The sequence below is a fragment of the Oncorhynchus masou genome, chromosome 32, assembly GCF_036934945.1.
Source record: "Oncorhynchus masou masou isolate Uvic2021 chromosome 32, UVic_Omas_1.1, whole genome shotgun sequence".
In the NCBI taxonomy this organism is placed as follows: domain Eukaryota; kingdom Metazoa; phylum Chordata; class Actinopteri; order Salmoniformes; family Salmonidae; genus Oncorhynchus; species Oncorhynchus masou.
Window position 1 is genome coordinate 86,928,742 of NC_088243.1, and position 16,014 is coordinate 86,944,755.

General features: G+C 48.9%; 1 protein-coding gene across 3 annotated transcripts in view; it reads right to left on the bottom strand.

Moving 5' to 3' along the window:
* LOC135526772 (probable E3 ubiquitin-protein ligase MID2) overlaps positions 1 to 16,014 on the bottom strand; it is a 284,108-nt gene that overhangs the window by 20,032 nt on the left and 248,062 nt on the right. For all 3 annotated transcript variants that reach the window (XM_064955430.1, XM_064955429.1, XM_064955428.1), the window contains 3 exons: positions 15,460 to 15,608; positions 13,279 to 13,406; positions 12,266 to 12,409 (listed from right to left, as the gene is read on the bottom strand). In XM_064955430.1, coding sequence (XP_064811502.1) covers positions 12,266 to 12,409; positions 13,279 to 13,406; positions 15,460 to 15,608 — 421 coding nt within the window. The remainder of the gene's footprint in view (positions 1 to 12,265; positions 12,410 to 13,278; positions 13,407 to 15,459; positions 15,609 to 16,014) is intronic.

Sequence of the window (16,014 nt, forward strand, 5' to 3'; positions counted from 1 at the left end):
AGAGGAGGAGAGAGGAGGAGGAGAGGAGGGAGGAGGGAGAAGAGGAGGAGAGAGGAGGGAGAAGAGAGGAGAGAGGAGAGAGGGAGAGAGGAGGAGAGGAGGAGAGAGGAGGAGGAGAGGGGGCGAGAGAGGAGGGAGAAGAGAGGATGAGAGAGGAGGGAGAAGAGAGGATGAGAGAGGAGGAGAGAGGAGGGAGGAGGAGAGAGGAGAGAGAGGAGGAGAGAGGAGGAGAGAGGAGGAGAGAGGAGGAGAGAGAGGAGAGAGGAGGAGAGAGAGGAGGAGAGAGGAGGAGGAGAGGGAGAGAGGAGGAGAGGAGGAGAGAGGAGGAGAGAGAGAGGAGAGAGAGGAGAGAGAGGAGAGAGGAGGGAGAGAGGAGAGAGGAGGAGAGAGGAGAGAGGAGGAGAGGAGAAGAGAGGAGGAGAGAGGAGGGAGAAGAGAGGAGGGAGTGAGAGGAGGAGAGGAGAAGGGGAGGAGGAGAGGAGGAGAGGAGAGGAGGAGAGAGTGAGAGGAGGAGAGAGGAGAGAGGAGAGGAGGAGAGAGGAGGAGAGAGGAGGGAGAAGAGAGGAGAGGAGAGAGGAGAGAAATCGTGGGGAGGAGAGAGGAGGGAGGAGAGGGAGAAGAGGAGAGGAGAAGGGGAGGAGGAGAGGAGGAGAGGAGAGGAGGAGAGAGGGAGAGGGAGGAGAGAGGAGGAGAGGGAGAGAGGAGAGAGGGGGAGAGGAGAGAGGAGAGAGGAGGAGAGGAGGAGAGAGGAGGAGAGAGGACGAGAGAGGAGGGAGAAGAGAGGATGAGAGAGGAGGGAGAAGAGAGGATGAGAGAGGAGGAGAGAGGAGGGAGAAGAGAGGAGGAGAGAGGAGAGAGGAGGAGAGGAGGAGAGGAGGAGAGAGGAGAGAGGAGGAGAGAGGACGAGAGAGGAGGGAGAAGAGAGGATGAGAGAGGAGGGAGAAGAGAGGATGAGAGAGGACGAGAGAGGAGGGAGAAGAGAGGATGAGAGAGGAGGGAGAAGAGAGGATGAGAGGAGGAGAGAGGAGGAGAGAGGAGGGAGGAGGGAGAAGAGAGGAGGAGAGAGGAGAGAGGGAGAGAGGAGGGAGGAGGAGAGAGGGAGGGAGAAGAGAGGAGGAGAGAGGAGGAGAGAGGGAGGGAGGAGGGAGAAGAGGAGGAGAGAGGAGGGAGAAGAGAGGAGAGAGGGAGAGAGGAGAGAGGAGGAGAGGAGGAGAGAGGAGGAGAGAGGACGAGAGAGGGAGGGAGAAGAGAGGATGAGAGAGGAGAGGGAGAAGAGAGGATGAGAGAGGAGGAGAGGAGGGAGGAGGAGAGGAGAGAGGAGGAGGAGGGGAGGAGAGAGGAGGAGAGAGGAGGAGAGAGGAGAGAGAGGAGGAGAGAGGAGGAGAGAGGAGGAGAGAGAGAGAGAGGAGGAGAGGAGGAGAGAGAGGAGGAGAGAGGAGGGAGAGAGGAGAGAGGGGAGAGAGGAGGGAGAGGAGAGAGGAGGGAGAGAGGAGAGAGGAGGAGAGGAGAAGAGAGGAGGAGAGAGGAGGAGAAGAAGAGAGGAGGGAGTGAGAGGAGGAGAGGAGAAGGGGAGGAGGAGAGGAGGAGAGGAGAGGAGGAGAGAGTGAGAGGAGGAGAGAGGGAGAGAGGGAGAGGAGGAGAGAGGGAGGGAGAGGGAGGGAGAAGAGAGGAGGAGAGAGGAGAGAAATCGTGGGGAGGAGAGGAGGGAGGGAGGAGAGGGAGAAGAGGAGAGGAGAAGGGGAGGAGGAGAGGAGGAGAGGAGAGGAGGAGAGAGGGAGAGGAGGAGAGAGGAGAGAGGAGAGAGGAGAGAGGAGAGAGGAGAGAGGAGAGAGGAGGAGAGAGGAGGAGAGAGGATGAGAGAGGAGGGAGAAGAGAGGATGAGAGAGGAGGGAGAAGAGAGGATGAGAGAGGAGGAGAGAGGAGAGAGGAGGAGAGAGGAGGGAGAAGAGAGGAGGAGAGAGGAGAGAAATCGTGGGGAGGAGAGAGGAGGGAGGAGAGGGAGAAGAGGAGAGGAGAAGGGGAGGAGAGGAGGAGAGGAGGAGAGAGGGAGAGGAGGAGAGAGGAGAGAGGAGAGAGGAGGAGAGAGGAGAGAGGAGAGAGGAGGAGAGAGGAGGGAGAAGAGGGAGGAGGAGAGAGGAGAGAGGAGGGGAGAGGAGGGGAGAGGAGGGAGGAGGGAGAAGAGAGGAGAGAGGAGGAGAGGAGGAGAGAGGAGGGAGAAGGGAGGAGGAGAGAGGAGGAGAGAGGAGGGAGGAGGGAGAAGAGGAGGAGAGAGGAGGGAGAAGAGGGAGGAGGAGAGAGGAGGAGAGGAGAGAGGAGGAGAGAGGAGGGAGAAGAGAGGAGGAGAGAGGAGGGAGAAGAGAGGAGGAGAGAGGAGGAGAGAGGAGGGAGGAGGGAGAAGAGGAGGAGAGAGGAGGGAGAAGAGAGGAGAGAGGAGGAGAGAGGAGGAGAGAGGAGGGAGGAGGGAGAAGAGGAGGAGAGAGGAGAGAGGAGAGAGGAGGGAGGAGGAGAGAGGAGGGAGAAGAGAGGAGGAGAGAGGAGGAGAGAGGAGGGAGGAGGGAGAAGAGGAGGAGAGAGGAGGGAGAAGAGAGGAGAGAGGAGAGAGGAGAGAGGAGGAGAGGAGGAGAGAGGAGGAGAGAGGACGAGAGAGGAGGGAGAAGAGAGGATGAGAGAGGAGGGAGAAGAGAGGATGAGAGAGGAGGAGAGAGGAGGGAGGAGGAGAGAGGAGAGAGGAGGAGAGAGGAGGAGAGAGGAGGAGAGAGGAGGAGAGAGGAGAGAGGAGGAGAGAGGAGGAGAGAGGAGGAGAGAGGAGAGAGGAGGAGAGGAGGAGAGAGGAGGAGAGAGGAGAGAGGAGAGAGGAGGAGAGAGGAGAGAGGAGGAGAGAGGAGAGAGGAGGAGGGAGAAGAGAGGAGGAGAGAGGAGGGAGAAGAGAGGAGGGAGTGAGAGGAGGAGAGGAGAAGGGGAGCAGGAGAGGAGGAGAGGAGAGGAGGAGAGAGTGAGAGGAGGAGAGAGGAGAGAGGAGAGGAGGAGAGAGGAGGAGAGAGGAGGGAGAAGAGAGGAGGAGAGAGGAGATAAATCGTGGGGAGGAGAGAGGAGGGAGGAGAGGGAGAAGAGGAGAGGAGAAGGGTAGGAGGAGAGGAGGAGAGGAGAGGAGGAGAGAGGGAGAGGAGGAGAGAGGAGAGAGGAGAGAGGAGAGAGGAGAGAGGAGAGAGGAGAGAGGAGGAGAGGAGGAGAGAGGAGGAGAGAGGACGAGAGAGGAGGGAGAAGAGAGGATGAGAGAGGAGGGAGAAGAGAGGATGAGAGAGGAGGAGAGAGGAGGGAGAAGAGAGGAGGAGAGAGAGGAGAGAGAGGGAGAGGGAGGAGAGGAGGAGAGGAGGAGAGAGGAGAGAGGGAGGAGAGAGGACGAGGGAGAAGAGAGGATGAGAGAGGAGGGAGAAGAGAGAGGATGAGAGAGGAGGAGAGAGGAGAGAGGAGGAGAGAGAGGAGGGAGAAGAGAGGAGGAGAGAGGGAGAGAAATCGTGGGGAGGAGAGAGGAGGGAGGAGAGGGAGAAGAGGAGAGGGAGAAGGGGAGGGAGAGGAGGAGAGGGAGGAGAGAGGGAGAGGAGGAGAGAGGGAGAGGGAGAGAGGAGGAGAGAGGAGAGAAATCGTGGGGAGGAGAGAGGAGGGAGGAGAGGGAGAAGAGGAGAGGAGAAGGGGAGGAGGAGAGGAGGAGAGGAGAGGAGGAGAGAGGGAGAGGAGGAGAGAGGAGAGAGGAGAGAGGAGAGAGGAGAGAGGAGAGAGGAGAGAGGAGAGAGAGAGAGAGAGGAGAGAGGAGGAGAGGAGGAGAGAGGGAGGAGAGAGGGGCGAGAGAGGAGGGAGAAGAGAGGATGAGAGAGGAGGGAGAAGAGAGGGATGAGAGAGGAGGAGAGAGGAGGGAGAAGAGAGGAGGAGAGAGGAGAGAGGAGGAGAGGAGGAGAGGAGGAGAGGAGGAGAGAGGAGAGAGGAGGAGAGAGGACGAGAGAGGAGGGAGAAGAGAGGATGAGAGAGGAGGGAGAAGAGAGGATGAGAGAGGAGGAGAGAGGAGAGAGGAGGAGAGAGGAGGGAGAAGAGAGGAGGAGAGAGGAGAGAAATCGTGGGGAGGAGAGAGGAGGGAGGAGAGGGAGAAGAGGAGAGGAGAAGGGGAGGAGAGGAGGAGAGGAGGAGAGAGGGAGAGGAGGAGAGAGGAGAGAGGAGAGGAGGAGAGAGGAGGAGAGGAGGAGAGAGGAGAGAGGAGAGAGGAGGAGAGGAGGAGAGAGGAGGAGAGGAGGAGAGAGGAGGAGAGGAGGAGAGAGGACGAGAGAGGAGGGAGAAGAGAGGACGAGAGAGGAGGGAGAAGAGAGGAGGAGAGAGGAGAGAAATTGTAGGGAGGAGAAAGGAGGGAGGAGAGGGAGAGGAAGAGAGGAGAAGGGGAGGAGGGGTGGGAAAAGGGGAAAAACAGGAGAGCAGATTAGAGAAGAGAGAAAGGAAGGAGTGAAGAATAGTAGATGAGAAGAAAGCAGCTCTGTGGAGGATCTGTAGGAAGTACAGTTGAAGTCGGAATTCACAATTCCTGACATTTAATCCCAGTAAAAATCCCCTGTTTTAGGTCAGTTAGGAACACCACTTTATTTTAAGAATGTGAAATGTCAGAATAATAGAAGAGAGAATGATTTAGTTCAGCTTTTATTTCTTTCATCACATTCCCAGTGGGTCAGAAGTTTACATACACTCAATTAGTATTTGGTAGCATTGCCTTTACAATGTTTATCTTGGGTCAAACGTATCGGGTAGCCTTCCACAAGCTACCCACAATAAGTTGGGTGAATTTTGCCCATTCCTCCTGACAGAGCTGGTGTAACCGAGTCAGGTTTGTAGGCCTCCTTGCTTACACACGCTTTATCAGTTCTGCCCACACATTTTTATAGGATTGAGTTCAGGGCTTTGTGATGGCCACTCCAATAATACCTTGACTTTGTTGTCCTTAAGCCATTTTGCCACAACTTCGGAAGTATGCTTGGGTCATTGTCCATTTGGAAGACCCATTTGCGACTAAGCTTTAACTTCCTGACTGATGTCTTGAGATGTTGCTTCACTATATCTACATAATTTTCTACCTCATGATGCCATCTATTTTGTGAAGTGCACCAATCCCTCCTGTAGCAAAGCACCCCATACCATGATGCTGCCACCCCCGTGCTTCATTCTTGGAATGGTATTCTTTGGCTTGCAAGCCTTCCCCTTTATCCTCCAAACATAACGATGGTCATTATGGCCTAACAGTTCTATTTTTGTTTCATCAGACCAGAGGACATTTCTCCAAAAAGTACAATTTTGTCCCCATGTGCAGTTGTAAACCGTAGTCTGGCTTTTTTATGGTGGTTTTGGAGCAGTGGCTTCTTCCTTGCTGAGCGGCCTTTCAGGTTATGTCGATATAGGACTCAATTTTGGGGAGGCAGGGTAGCCTAGGGTTAGAGTGTTAGCCTAGGGTTAGAGTGTTGGACTAGTAACCGGAAGGTTGCAAGTTCAAACCCCCGAGCTGACAAGGTACAAATCTGTCATTCTGGCCTTGAACAGGCAGTTAACCCACTGTTCCTAGGCTATCATTGAAAATAAGAATTTGTTCTTAACTGACTTGCCTAGTAAAATAAAATTACTGTGGATATAGATACTTTTGTACCTGTTTCCTCCAGCATCTTCACAAGGTCATTTGCTGTTGTTTTGGGATTGATTTGCACTTTTCGCACCAAAGTACGTTCATCTCTAGGAGACAGAACATGTCTCCTTCCTGAGCGGTATGAAGGCTGTGTGGTCCCATGGTGTTTATACTTGCGTACTATTATTTGTACAGATGAACGTGGTACCTTCAGGTGTTTTGAAATTGCTCCCAAGGACAAACCAGACTTGTGGAGGTCTACATTTTTTTTCTGAGTTCTTGACTGATTTCTTTTGCTTTTCCCATGATGTCAAGCAAAGAGGCACTGAGTTTGAAGTTAGGCCTTGAAATACATCCACAGGTACACCTCCAGTTGAATCAAATGATGTCAATCAGCCTATCAGAAGCTTCTGAAGCCATGACATCATTTTCTGAAATGTTCCAAGCTGTTTAAAGGCACAGTCATCTTAGTGTATGTAAACTTCTGACCCACTGGAATTGTGACACAGTGAATTATAAGTGAAATAATCTGTCTGAAAACAATTGTTTAAAACATTACTTGTGTCATGCACAAAGTAAATGTCCTAACCGACTAGCCAAAACTACAGTTTGTTAACAAGAAATTTGTGGAGAGGTTGAAAAACGAGTTTTAATGTCTCCAACCTAAGTGTATGTAAACTTCCGACTTCAACTGTATGTGTCAGGATATTCCAATCTGTCCCAGGGCCATCCAGCTCCACATGTGAGAGTGGCACTCTACTGTCAGCTGTTCCCCCCGTGTCCTCCCACTCTACTGTCAGCTGTTCCCCCCGTGTCCTCCCACTCTACTGTCAGCTGTTCCCCCCGTGTCCTACCACTCTACTGTCAGCTGTTCCCCCCGTGTCCTCCCACTCTACTGTCAGCTGTTCCCCCCGTGTCCTACCACTCTACTGTCAGCTGTTCCCCCCGTGTCCTCCCACTCTACTGTCAGCTGTTCCCCCCGTGTCCTACCACTCTACTGTCAGCTATTCCCCCCGTGTCCTACCACTCTACTGTCAGTTCATCCTACTATGTTCTCCCACTCTACTGTCAGTTCATCCTACTATGTTCTCCCACTCTACTGTCAGTTCAACCTACTATGTTCTCCCACTCTACTGTCAGTTCACCCTGCTATGTTCTCCCACTCTACTGTCAGTTCATCCTACTATGTTCTCCCACTCTACTGTCAGTTCATCCTACTATGTTCTCCCACTCTACTGTCAGTTCATCCTACTATGTTCTCCCACTCTACTGTCAGTTCATCCTACTATGTTCTCCCACTCTACTGTCAGTTCATCCTACTATGTTCTCCCACTCTACTGTCAGTTCATCCTACTACGTTCTCCCACTCTACTGTCAGTTCATCCTACTATGTTCTCCCACTCTACTGTCAGTTCATCCTACTATGTTCTCCCACTCTACTGTCAGTTCATCCTACTATGTTCTCCCACTCTACTGTCAGTTCATCCTACTATGTTCTCCCACTCTACTGTTAGTTCATCCTACTATGTTCTCCCACTCTACTGTCAGTTCATCCTACTATGTTCTCCCACTCTACTGTCAGTTCATCCTACTATGTTCTCCCACTCTACTGTCAGTTCATCCTACTATGTTCTCCCACTCTACTGTCAGTTCATCCTACTATGTTCTCCCACTCTACTGTCAGTTCATCCTACTATGTTCTCACTCTCTACTGTCAGTTCATCCTCCCACTCTACTGTCAGTTCATCCTCCTGTGTCCTGCCACGGCAGCCTGACATTATCTGCTAGGCCAATACCTGCTATTATCTGCTCTGCTCTACACTTCAACAAATCTCCTCTTCCCTCCTCTCCTCAATGCCCCTCAAAGGTGTCACCCAGTCCACTCACTCAAGGTACTATAGACCATAAATGTTGATACAGACAAACTGGAACAGCTGATGTTCCCAAATGACATGTTATCTTGATGTCAGTACAGTAGCTGCGTGGAATTACAAAGCTGTTACTAAAATATGGCTGTTACATAACGGGATAGAGTGCAATCAGCAACATTCAGTGTTATATAAAGTAGTCCAACCCTATCCCTTCTTACGGTATTATAAAGTAGTCCAACCCTATCCCTTCTTACTATATTATATAGTAGTCCAACCCTATCTCTTCTTACTGTAGGCTACTGTATTATAAAGTAGTCCAACCCTATCTCTTCTTACTGTAGGTTACTGTATTATAAAGTAGTCCAACCCTATCTCTTCTTACTGTATTATAAAGTAGTCCAACCCTATCCCTTCTTACTGTATTATAAAGTAGTCCAACCCTATCTCTTCTTACTGTAGGTTACTGTATTATAAAGTAGTCCAACCCTATCCCTTCTTACTGTATTATAAAGTAGTCCAACCCTATCTCTTCTTACTGTAGGTTACTGTATTATAAAGTAGTCCAACCCTATCTCTTCTTACTGTATTATATAGTAGTCCAACCCTATCTCTTCTTTCTGTAGGTTACTGTATTATATAGTAGTCCAACCCTATCTCTTCTTTCTGTAGGTTACTGTATTATAAAGTAGTCCAACCCTATCTCTTCTTTCTGTAGGTTACTGTATTATATAGTAGTCCAACCCTATCTCTTCTTTCTGTAGGTTACTGTATTATAAAGTAGTCCAACCCTATCTCTTCTTACTGTATTATATAGTAGTCCAAACCTATCTCTTCCTTCTGTAGGTTACTGTATTATAAAGTAGTCCAACCCTATCTCTTCCTACTGTAAGCTACTGTATTATATAGTAGTCCAACCCTATCTCTTCTTACTGTATTATAAAGTAGTCCAACCCTATCCCTTCGTACTGTATTATAAAGTAATCCAACCTTAGCTCTTCTTACTGTAGGTTACAGTATTATAAAGTAGTCCAACCCTATCTCTTCTTACTGTATTATAAAGTAGTCCAACCCTATCTCTTCTTACTGTATTATATAGTAGTCCAACCCTATCTCTTCTTACTGTATTATAAAGTAGTCCAACCCTATCTCTTCTTACTGTATTATATAGTAGTCCAACCCTATCTCTTCTTACTGTATTATAAAGTAGTCCCACCCTATCCCTTCTTACTGTATTATAAAGTAGTCCAACCCTATCTCTTCTTACTGTATTATATAGTAGTCCAACCCTATCTCTTCTTACTGTAGGTTACTGTATTATAAAGTAGTCCAACCCTATCCCTTCTTACTGTATTATAAAGTAGTCCAACCCTATCTCTTCTTACTGTATTATAAAGTAGTCCAACCCTATCCCTTCTTACTGTATTATAAAGTAGTTAAACCCTATCCCTTCTTACTGTATTATAAAGTAGTCCAACCCTATCCCTTCTTACTGTATTATAAAGTAGTCCAACCCTATCCCTTCTTACTGTATTATAAAGTAGTCCAACCCTATCCCTTCTTACTGTATTATAAAGTAGTCCAACCCTATCTCTTCTTACTGTAGGTAATTGTATTATAAAGTAGTCCAACCCTATCCCTTCTTACTGTATTATAAAGTAGTTCAACCCTATCTCTTCTTACTGTAGGTAATTGTATTATAAAGTAGTCCAACCCTATCTCTTCTTACTGTAGGTAATTGTATTATAAAGTAGTCCAACCCTATCTCTTCTTACTGTAGGTAATTGTATTATAAATTAGTCCAGCCCTATCCCTTCGTACTGTATTATAAAGTAATCCAACCTTAGCTCTTCTTACTGTAGGTTACAGTATTATAAAGTAGTCCAACCCTATCTCTTCTTACTGTATTATAAAGTAGTCCAACCCTATCTCTTCTTACTGTATTATAAAGTAGTTCAACCCTATCTCTTCTTACTGTAGGTAATTGTATTATAAAGTAGTCCAACCCTATCTCTTCTTACTGTAGGTAATTGTATTATAAATTAGTCCAGCCCTATCCCTTCGTACTGTATTATAAAGTAATCCAACCCTATCTCTTCTTACTGTAGGTTACAGTATTATAAAGTAGTCCAACCCTATCTCTTCTTACTGTATTATAAAGTAGTCCAACCCTATCTCTTCTTACTGTATTATATAGTAGTCTAACCCTATCTCTTTTTACTGTATTATATAGTAGTCCAACCCTATCTCTTCTTACTGTATTATAAAGTAGTCCCACCCTATCCCTTCTTACTGTATTATAAAGTAGTCCAACCCTATCTCGTCTTACTGTATTATATAGTAGTCCAACCCTATCTCTTCTTACTGTAGGTTACTGTATTATAAAGTAGTCCAACCCTATCCCTTCTTACTGTATTATAAAGTAGTCCAACCCTATCTCTTCTTACTGTAGGTAATTGTATTATAAAGTAGTCCAACCATATCCCTTCTTACTGTATTATAAAGTAGTTCAACCCTATCCCTTCTTACTGTATTATATAGTAGTCCAACCCTATCCCTTCTTACTGTATTATAAAGTAGTCCAACCCTATCTCTTCTTACTGTATTATAAAGTAGTTCAACCCTATCCCTTCTTACTGTATTATAAAGTAGTCCTACCCTATCCCTTCTTACTGTATTATATAGTAGTCCAAGCCTATCCCTTCTTACTGTATTATAAAGTAGTCCTACCCTATCCCTTCTTACTGTATTATATAGTAGTCCAACCCTATCCCTTCTTACTGTGTTATAAAGTAGTTCAACCCTATCTCTTCTTACTGTAGGTAATTGTATTATGAAGTAGTCCAACATGATGGAACTGCCCTTCAGGCCAGAGTACTTACAATAACTCGCAGAGAATTTAAATACAGACCAGAGAATGTGAAGATGCGGTCCACATGTTGACATGGTTAAAACTACAATACAAGAAAAACCGTAAGACCCTCTGAAAACTCTCGACGAGTGAAGAAGGTGAAGAATGGACCACAACATGCACCGTCTGCAGCTCTGCGTGTACAGTAGTCTAGGACCAAAGACAGGAGGGAAGAACAGATCCCTCTGAGGACCAAAGACTGGAGGGAAGAACAGATCCCTCTGAGGACCAAAGACAGGAGGGAAGAAGAGATCCCTCTGAGGACCAAAGACTGGAGGGAAGAACAGATCCCTCTGAGGACCAAAGACAGGAGGGAAGAACAGATCCCTCTGAGGACCAAAGACAGGAGGGAAGAACAGATCCCTCTGAGGACCAAAGACAGGAGGGAAGAACAGATCCCTCTGAGGACCAAAGACAGGAGGGAAGAACAGATCCCTCTGAGGACCAAAGACAGGAGGGAAGAACAGATCCCTCTGAGGACCAAAGACAGGAGGGAAGAACAGATTCCTCTGAGGACCAAAGACTGGAGGGAAGAAGAGATCCCTCTGAGGACCAAAGACTGGAGGGAAGAAGAGATCCCTCTGAGGACCAAAGACTGGAGGGAAGAAGAGATCCCTCTGAGGACCAAAGACAGGAGCGAAGAACAGATTCCTCTGAGGACCAAAGACTGGAGGGAAGAAGAGATCCCTCTGAGGACCAAAGACTGGAGGGAAGAAGAGATCCCTCTGAGGACCAAAGACTGGAGGGAAGAACAGATCCCTCTGAGGACCAAAGACTGGAGGGAAGAAGAGATCCCTCTGAGGACCAAAGACTGGAGGGAAGAACAGATCCCTCTCACCAACGTGTGGTGCACCTCAAATGTATCCATTCTAAGAACACTCCAGAACTCTGCTGGACAATCAGAGATATGCATCGAACTACTTCCCATAGACGGACCGAGTGGGTTCAACAGAGAGACGACAGAGAAACGTAAATATATGTTGCATTTCATATACCCGAATGAGCGGTTGTTAGGGTGCTAAATATTCATATTTACGGCGAGCGTAGTTTCCAAATGTGTGTATGAGAAGTTCACTCTTTTTGTCTCGCCCTCTCTTTATCTTTCCCCACCCCTTTCCATTGTGTAACAAGCCGTCATATCGGGTTAGTCCACTAGGGACCTGTTTTCATTGCATTGTGTCAGTAATCAATCACCTGTACCGTGTGTTTGTGTTTAATTAGTTAGCCAATTTGCCAATTTGTGTATCGCTGAGTTATCACTTCCCGTGGTGCCCAAAATTTCTAATGAGTTAATTGTTACATTATTAATTTATTAGAGTAGTTTTTCAACGTAGTAGGTAATTATTCAATGAATAGCCGTCAACACATTAATGATAGACACGCCACGACACTGGGTAGATGGTGAACAGGGTGGTGTACGGATGGTGTATTGTCACGGTACTTACTGATGAAGTTGGTCTGTCCTGTGTAGATGGTGTTACGGCTGGTGTATTGTCACGGTACTTACTGATGAAGTTGGTCTGTCCGGTGTAGATGGTGTTACGGCTGGTGTATTGTCACGGTACTTACTGATGAAGTTGGTCTGTCCAGTGTAGATGGTGAACAGGGTGGTGTACGGATGGTGTATTGTCACGGTACTTACTGATGAAGTTGGTCTGTCCAGTGTAGATGGTGAACAGGGTGGTGTACGGCTGGTGTATTGTCACGGTACTTACTGATGAAGTTGGTCTGTCTGGTGTAGATGGTGAACAGGGTGGTGTATTGTCACGGTACTTACTGATGAAGTTGGTCTGTCTGGTGTAGATGGTGAACAGGGTGGTGTATTGTCACGGTACTTACTGATGAAGTTGGTCTGTCCGGTGTAGATGGTGTACTGCAGTTCGTAGGATGTGACGCTGAACTCGTCCTCAGACGTCCAGTGAACTGTGATGGTGTCGTGGGAGGCAGTGCACAGCTCATCACGTATGGAGGGAGGACTGGGGGCTACAGGGTCAAATAAGGGATAGATTAGTGTTGGACTGGATTTATTCAAAACAATACTAGATGTGTACTTGATGCCACAGGGACAGCACATGAGAGCATTCGTAGATGTGTACTTGATCACGGAGGACAGCACATTAGAGCATTCATAGATGTGTACTTGATCCCGAGGACAGCACATGAGAGCATTCATAGATGTGTACTTGATGCCAGAGGACAGCACATTAGAGCATTCATAGATGTGTACTTGATGCCAGAGGGCAGCACATTAGAGCATTCATAGATGTGTACTTGATCCCGGAGGGCAGCACATGAGAGCATTCATAGATGTGTACTTGATCCCAGAGGACAGAACATTAGAGCATTCATAGATGTGTACATGATGCCACAGGGACAGCACATGAGAGCATTCGTAGATGTGTACATGATGCCAGAGGACAGCACATTAGAGCATTCATAGATGTGTACTTGATCCCGGAGGACAGCACATGAGATCATTCATATAAATACCTATTACCAAGGTGTTAAAAAGGTAATGCTCTAATAGTTCATTTGGATAGTCCCCTGGCCTACAGATGGTTTCCTGTTTGAGTGTGTAGGGTGGGAGCTACAGTGTCAACAATGGAAAGATCAATATCTAGACATCATGTCAGACAATGTGCATTGTACCAGTCAACTAAACACAAAGTGTAGTACATTTTTTGTCAGATTTGTTCTTACGTTACTTCTGTACATCTTCCGGTGGTCATTTGTGTTTCAACAAAACTATATAACACCTCCAGAGGAATGTAGGATGGACATTTCTCTCTCTCTCTCTCTCCAACCCCCCATCCCACTCTCTCTTTCTCTCTCTCTCTGTCCCTCCCTCTCACCTGTCAGGTAGTCCAGTCCCTCTAGGATCTTCTTCTCTCTGGAAAAGTCCAGAGCAAAGTTATCAAAGGCTTCGTTCAGGTTCACATCTGGTATCAGCACCTGGGAGGAGGCCGTGGCCATGGCAACCCTGGGGGAGAGAGGGAGGGGGAGGAGGGGGGGGGGGGGGTGGAAGAAAGGGAGGAGAGAAGAAAGGAGAGGTATCAGACTGGAGCATAGAGATCCTATTGTATGGACTGGAGAACCTCAGCAGGAGGATGATGAAGGAGCAGAGACCAAGGATGCACTCTGTCTACACACATCAGTGTGTGGGTGAGTCTGATACAGCCGCAGACAGACAAGGCCCTGTTGTGGTTAACCCTTCATATTCCAGCTTGTCTCCATCAGCTAGAGAACCTCATTCCTAAAACGTCCAGCAGACCCTGAAAACCTGAATGAGATTTCCATTCCAGGGAGAGAGTCCATGAATAACAAGCCTTGGAAATAGTAGAGAACAACCATGCAGAATGTGTTCTGAGTATCCTTCCCTTTCTGTTGACCTTAAAAGCCTCCCACGAAACACACAGCCCATCCCAGGCGGGAAGGATGTGACATCCCACCTCTCGCCCATGTTCCTGGTGGCTAGTTACAAGGGGCTGGTAGGGGAGGTAGTTAAGGGGTGAGAGAGGGATGTCAGTGAGGAGGGATTTCTGTCTCACCTCTCAGCCATGTTCCTGGTGGCTAGTTACAGGGGGCTGGTAGGGGAGGTAGTTAAGGGGTGAGAGAGGGATGTCAGTGAGGAGGGATTTCTGTCTCACCTCTCAGCCATGTTCCTGGTGGCTAGTTACAGGGGGCTGGTAGGGGAGGTAGTTAAGGGGTGAGAGAGGGATGTCAGTGAGGAGGGATTTCTGTCTCACCTCTCAGCCATGTTCCTGGTGGCTAGTTACAGGGGGCTGGTAGGGGAGGTAGTTAAGGGGTGAGAGAGGGATGTCAGTGAGGAGGGATTTCTGTCTCACCTCTCAGCCATGTTCCTGGTGGCTAGTTACAGGGGGCTGGTAGGGGAGGTAGTTAAGGGGTGAGAGAGGGATGTCAGTGAGGAGGGATTTCTGTCTCACCTCTCAGCCATGTTCCTGGTGGCTAGTTACAGGGGGCTGGTAGGGGAGGTAGTTAAGGGGTGAGAGAGGGATGTCAGTGAGGAGGGATTTCTGTCTCACCTCTCAGCCATGTTCCTGGTGGCTAGTTACAGGGGGCTGGTAGGGGAGGTAGTTAAGGGGTGAGAGAGGGATGTCAGTGAGGAGGGATTTCTGTCTCACCTCTCAGCCATGTTCCTGGTGGCTAGTTACAGGGGGCTGGTAGGGGAGGTAGTTAAGGGGTGAGAGAGGGATGTCAGTGAGGAGGGATTTCTGTCTCACCTCTCAGCCATGTTCCTGGTGGCTAGTTACAGGGGGCTGGTAGGGGAGGTAGTTAAGGGGTGAGAGAGGGATGTCAGTGAGGAGGGATTTCTGTCTCACCTCTCAGCCATGTTCCTGGTGGCTAGTCACAGGGGGCTGGTAGGGGAGGTAGTTAAGGGGTGAGAGAGGGATGTCAGTGAGGAGGGATTTCTGTCTCACCTCTCAGCCATGTTCCTGGTGGCTAGTTACAGGGGGCTGGTAGGGGAGGTAGTTAAAGGGTGAGAGAGGGATGTCAGTGAGGAGGGATTTCTGTCTCACCTCTCAGCCATGTTCCTGGTGGCTAGTTACAGGGGGCTGGTAGGGGAGGTAGTTAAGGGGTGAGAGAGGGATGTCAGTGAGGAGGGATTTCTGTCTCACCTCTCAGCCATGTTCCTGGTGGCTAGTTACAGGGGGCTGGTAGGGGAGGTAGTTAAGGGGTGAGAGAGGGATGTCAGTGAGGAGGGATTTCTGTCTCACCTCTCAGCCATGTTCCTGGTGGCTAGTTACAGGGGGCTGGTAGGGGAGGTAGTTAAGGGGTGAGAGAGGGATGTCAGTGAGGAGGGATTTCTGTCTCACCTCTCAGCCATGTTCCTGGTGGCTAGTTACAGGGGGCTGGTAGGGGAGGTAGTTAAGGGGTGAGAGAGGGATGTCAGTGAGGAGGGATTTCTGTCTCACCTCTCAGCCATGTTCCTGGTGGCTAGTTACAGGGGGCTGGTAGGGGAGGTAGTTAAGGGGTGAGAGAGGGATGTCAGTGAGGAGGGATTTCTGTCTCACCTCTCGGCCACGTTCCTGGCGGTCTGTAGGAAGCGAGCGTGGTCGTTCTCCTTCAGGCTGTGTTCTGCCTGGGTGATGAGGGCTCTGGAACGTTCCAGGCACTGTCTGCAATTAGCCATCTGCTGGGCCAGTTTACGCAGCTTCATCACCTGAGACACACACACACACACACACACACACACACACACACACACACACACACACACACACACACACACACACACACACACACACACACACACACACACACACACACACACACACACACACACACACACACACAGGACACACACACGCACGGACGCAGAACAAACAAACATGACTCACATGTACGCAGGCACACAGGTAGGCAAGCATGCAGGTACACAGGTAGGCAGGGGGCAGGCACACAGGTTGGCAGGTACGCAGACACACAGGTAGGCAGGTACGCGGACACACAGGTTGGCAGGCATGCAGGTACGCAGGCACACAGGTAGGCAAGCACGCAGGCACACAAGCAAGGGACAGAGAAGAGAAGTTCATGTTAGCAGGGTTAGGATATAGGCAGTCATCTCA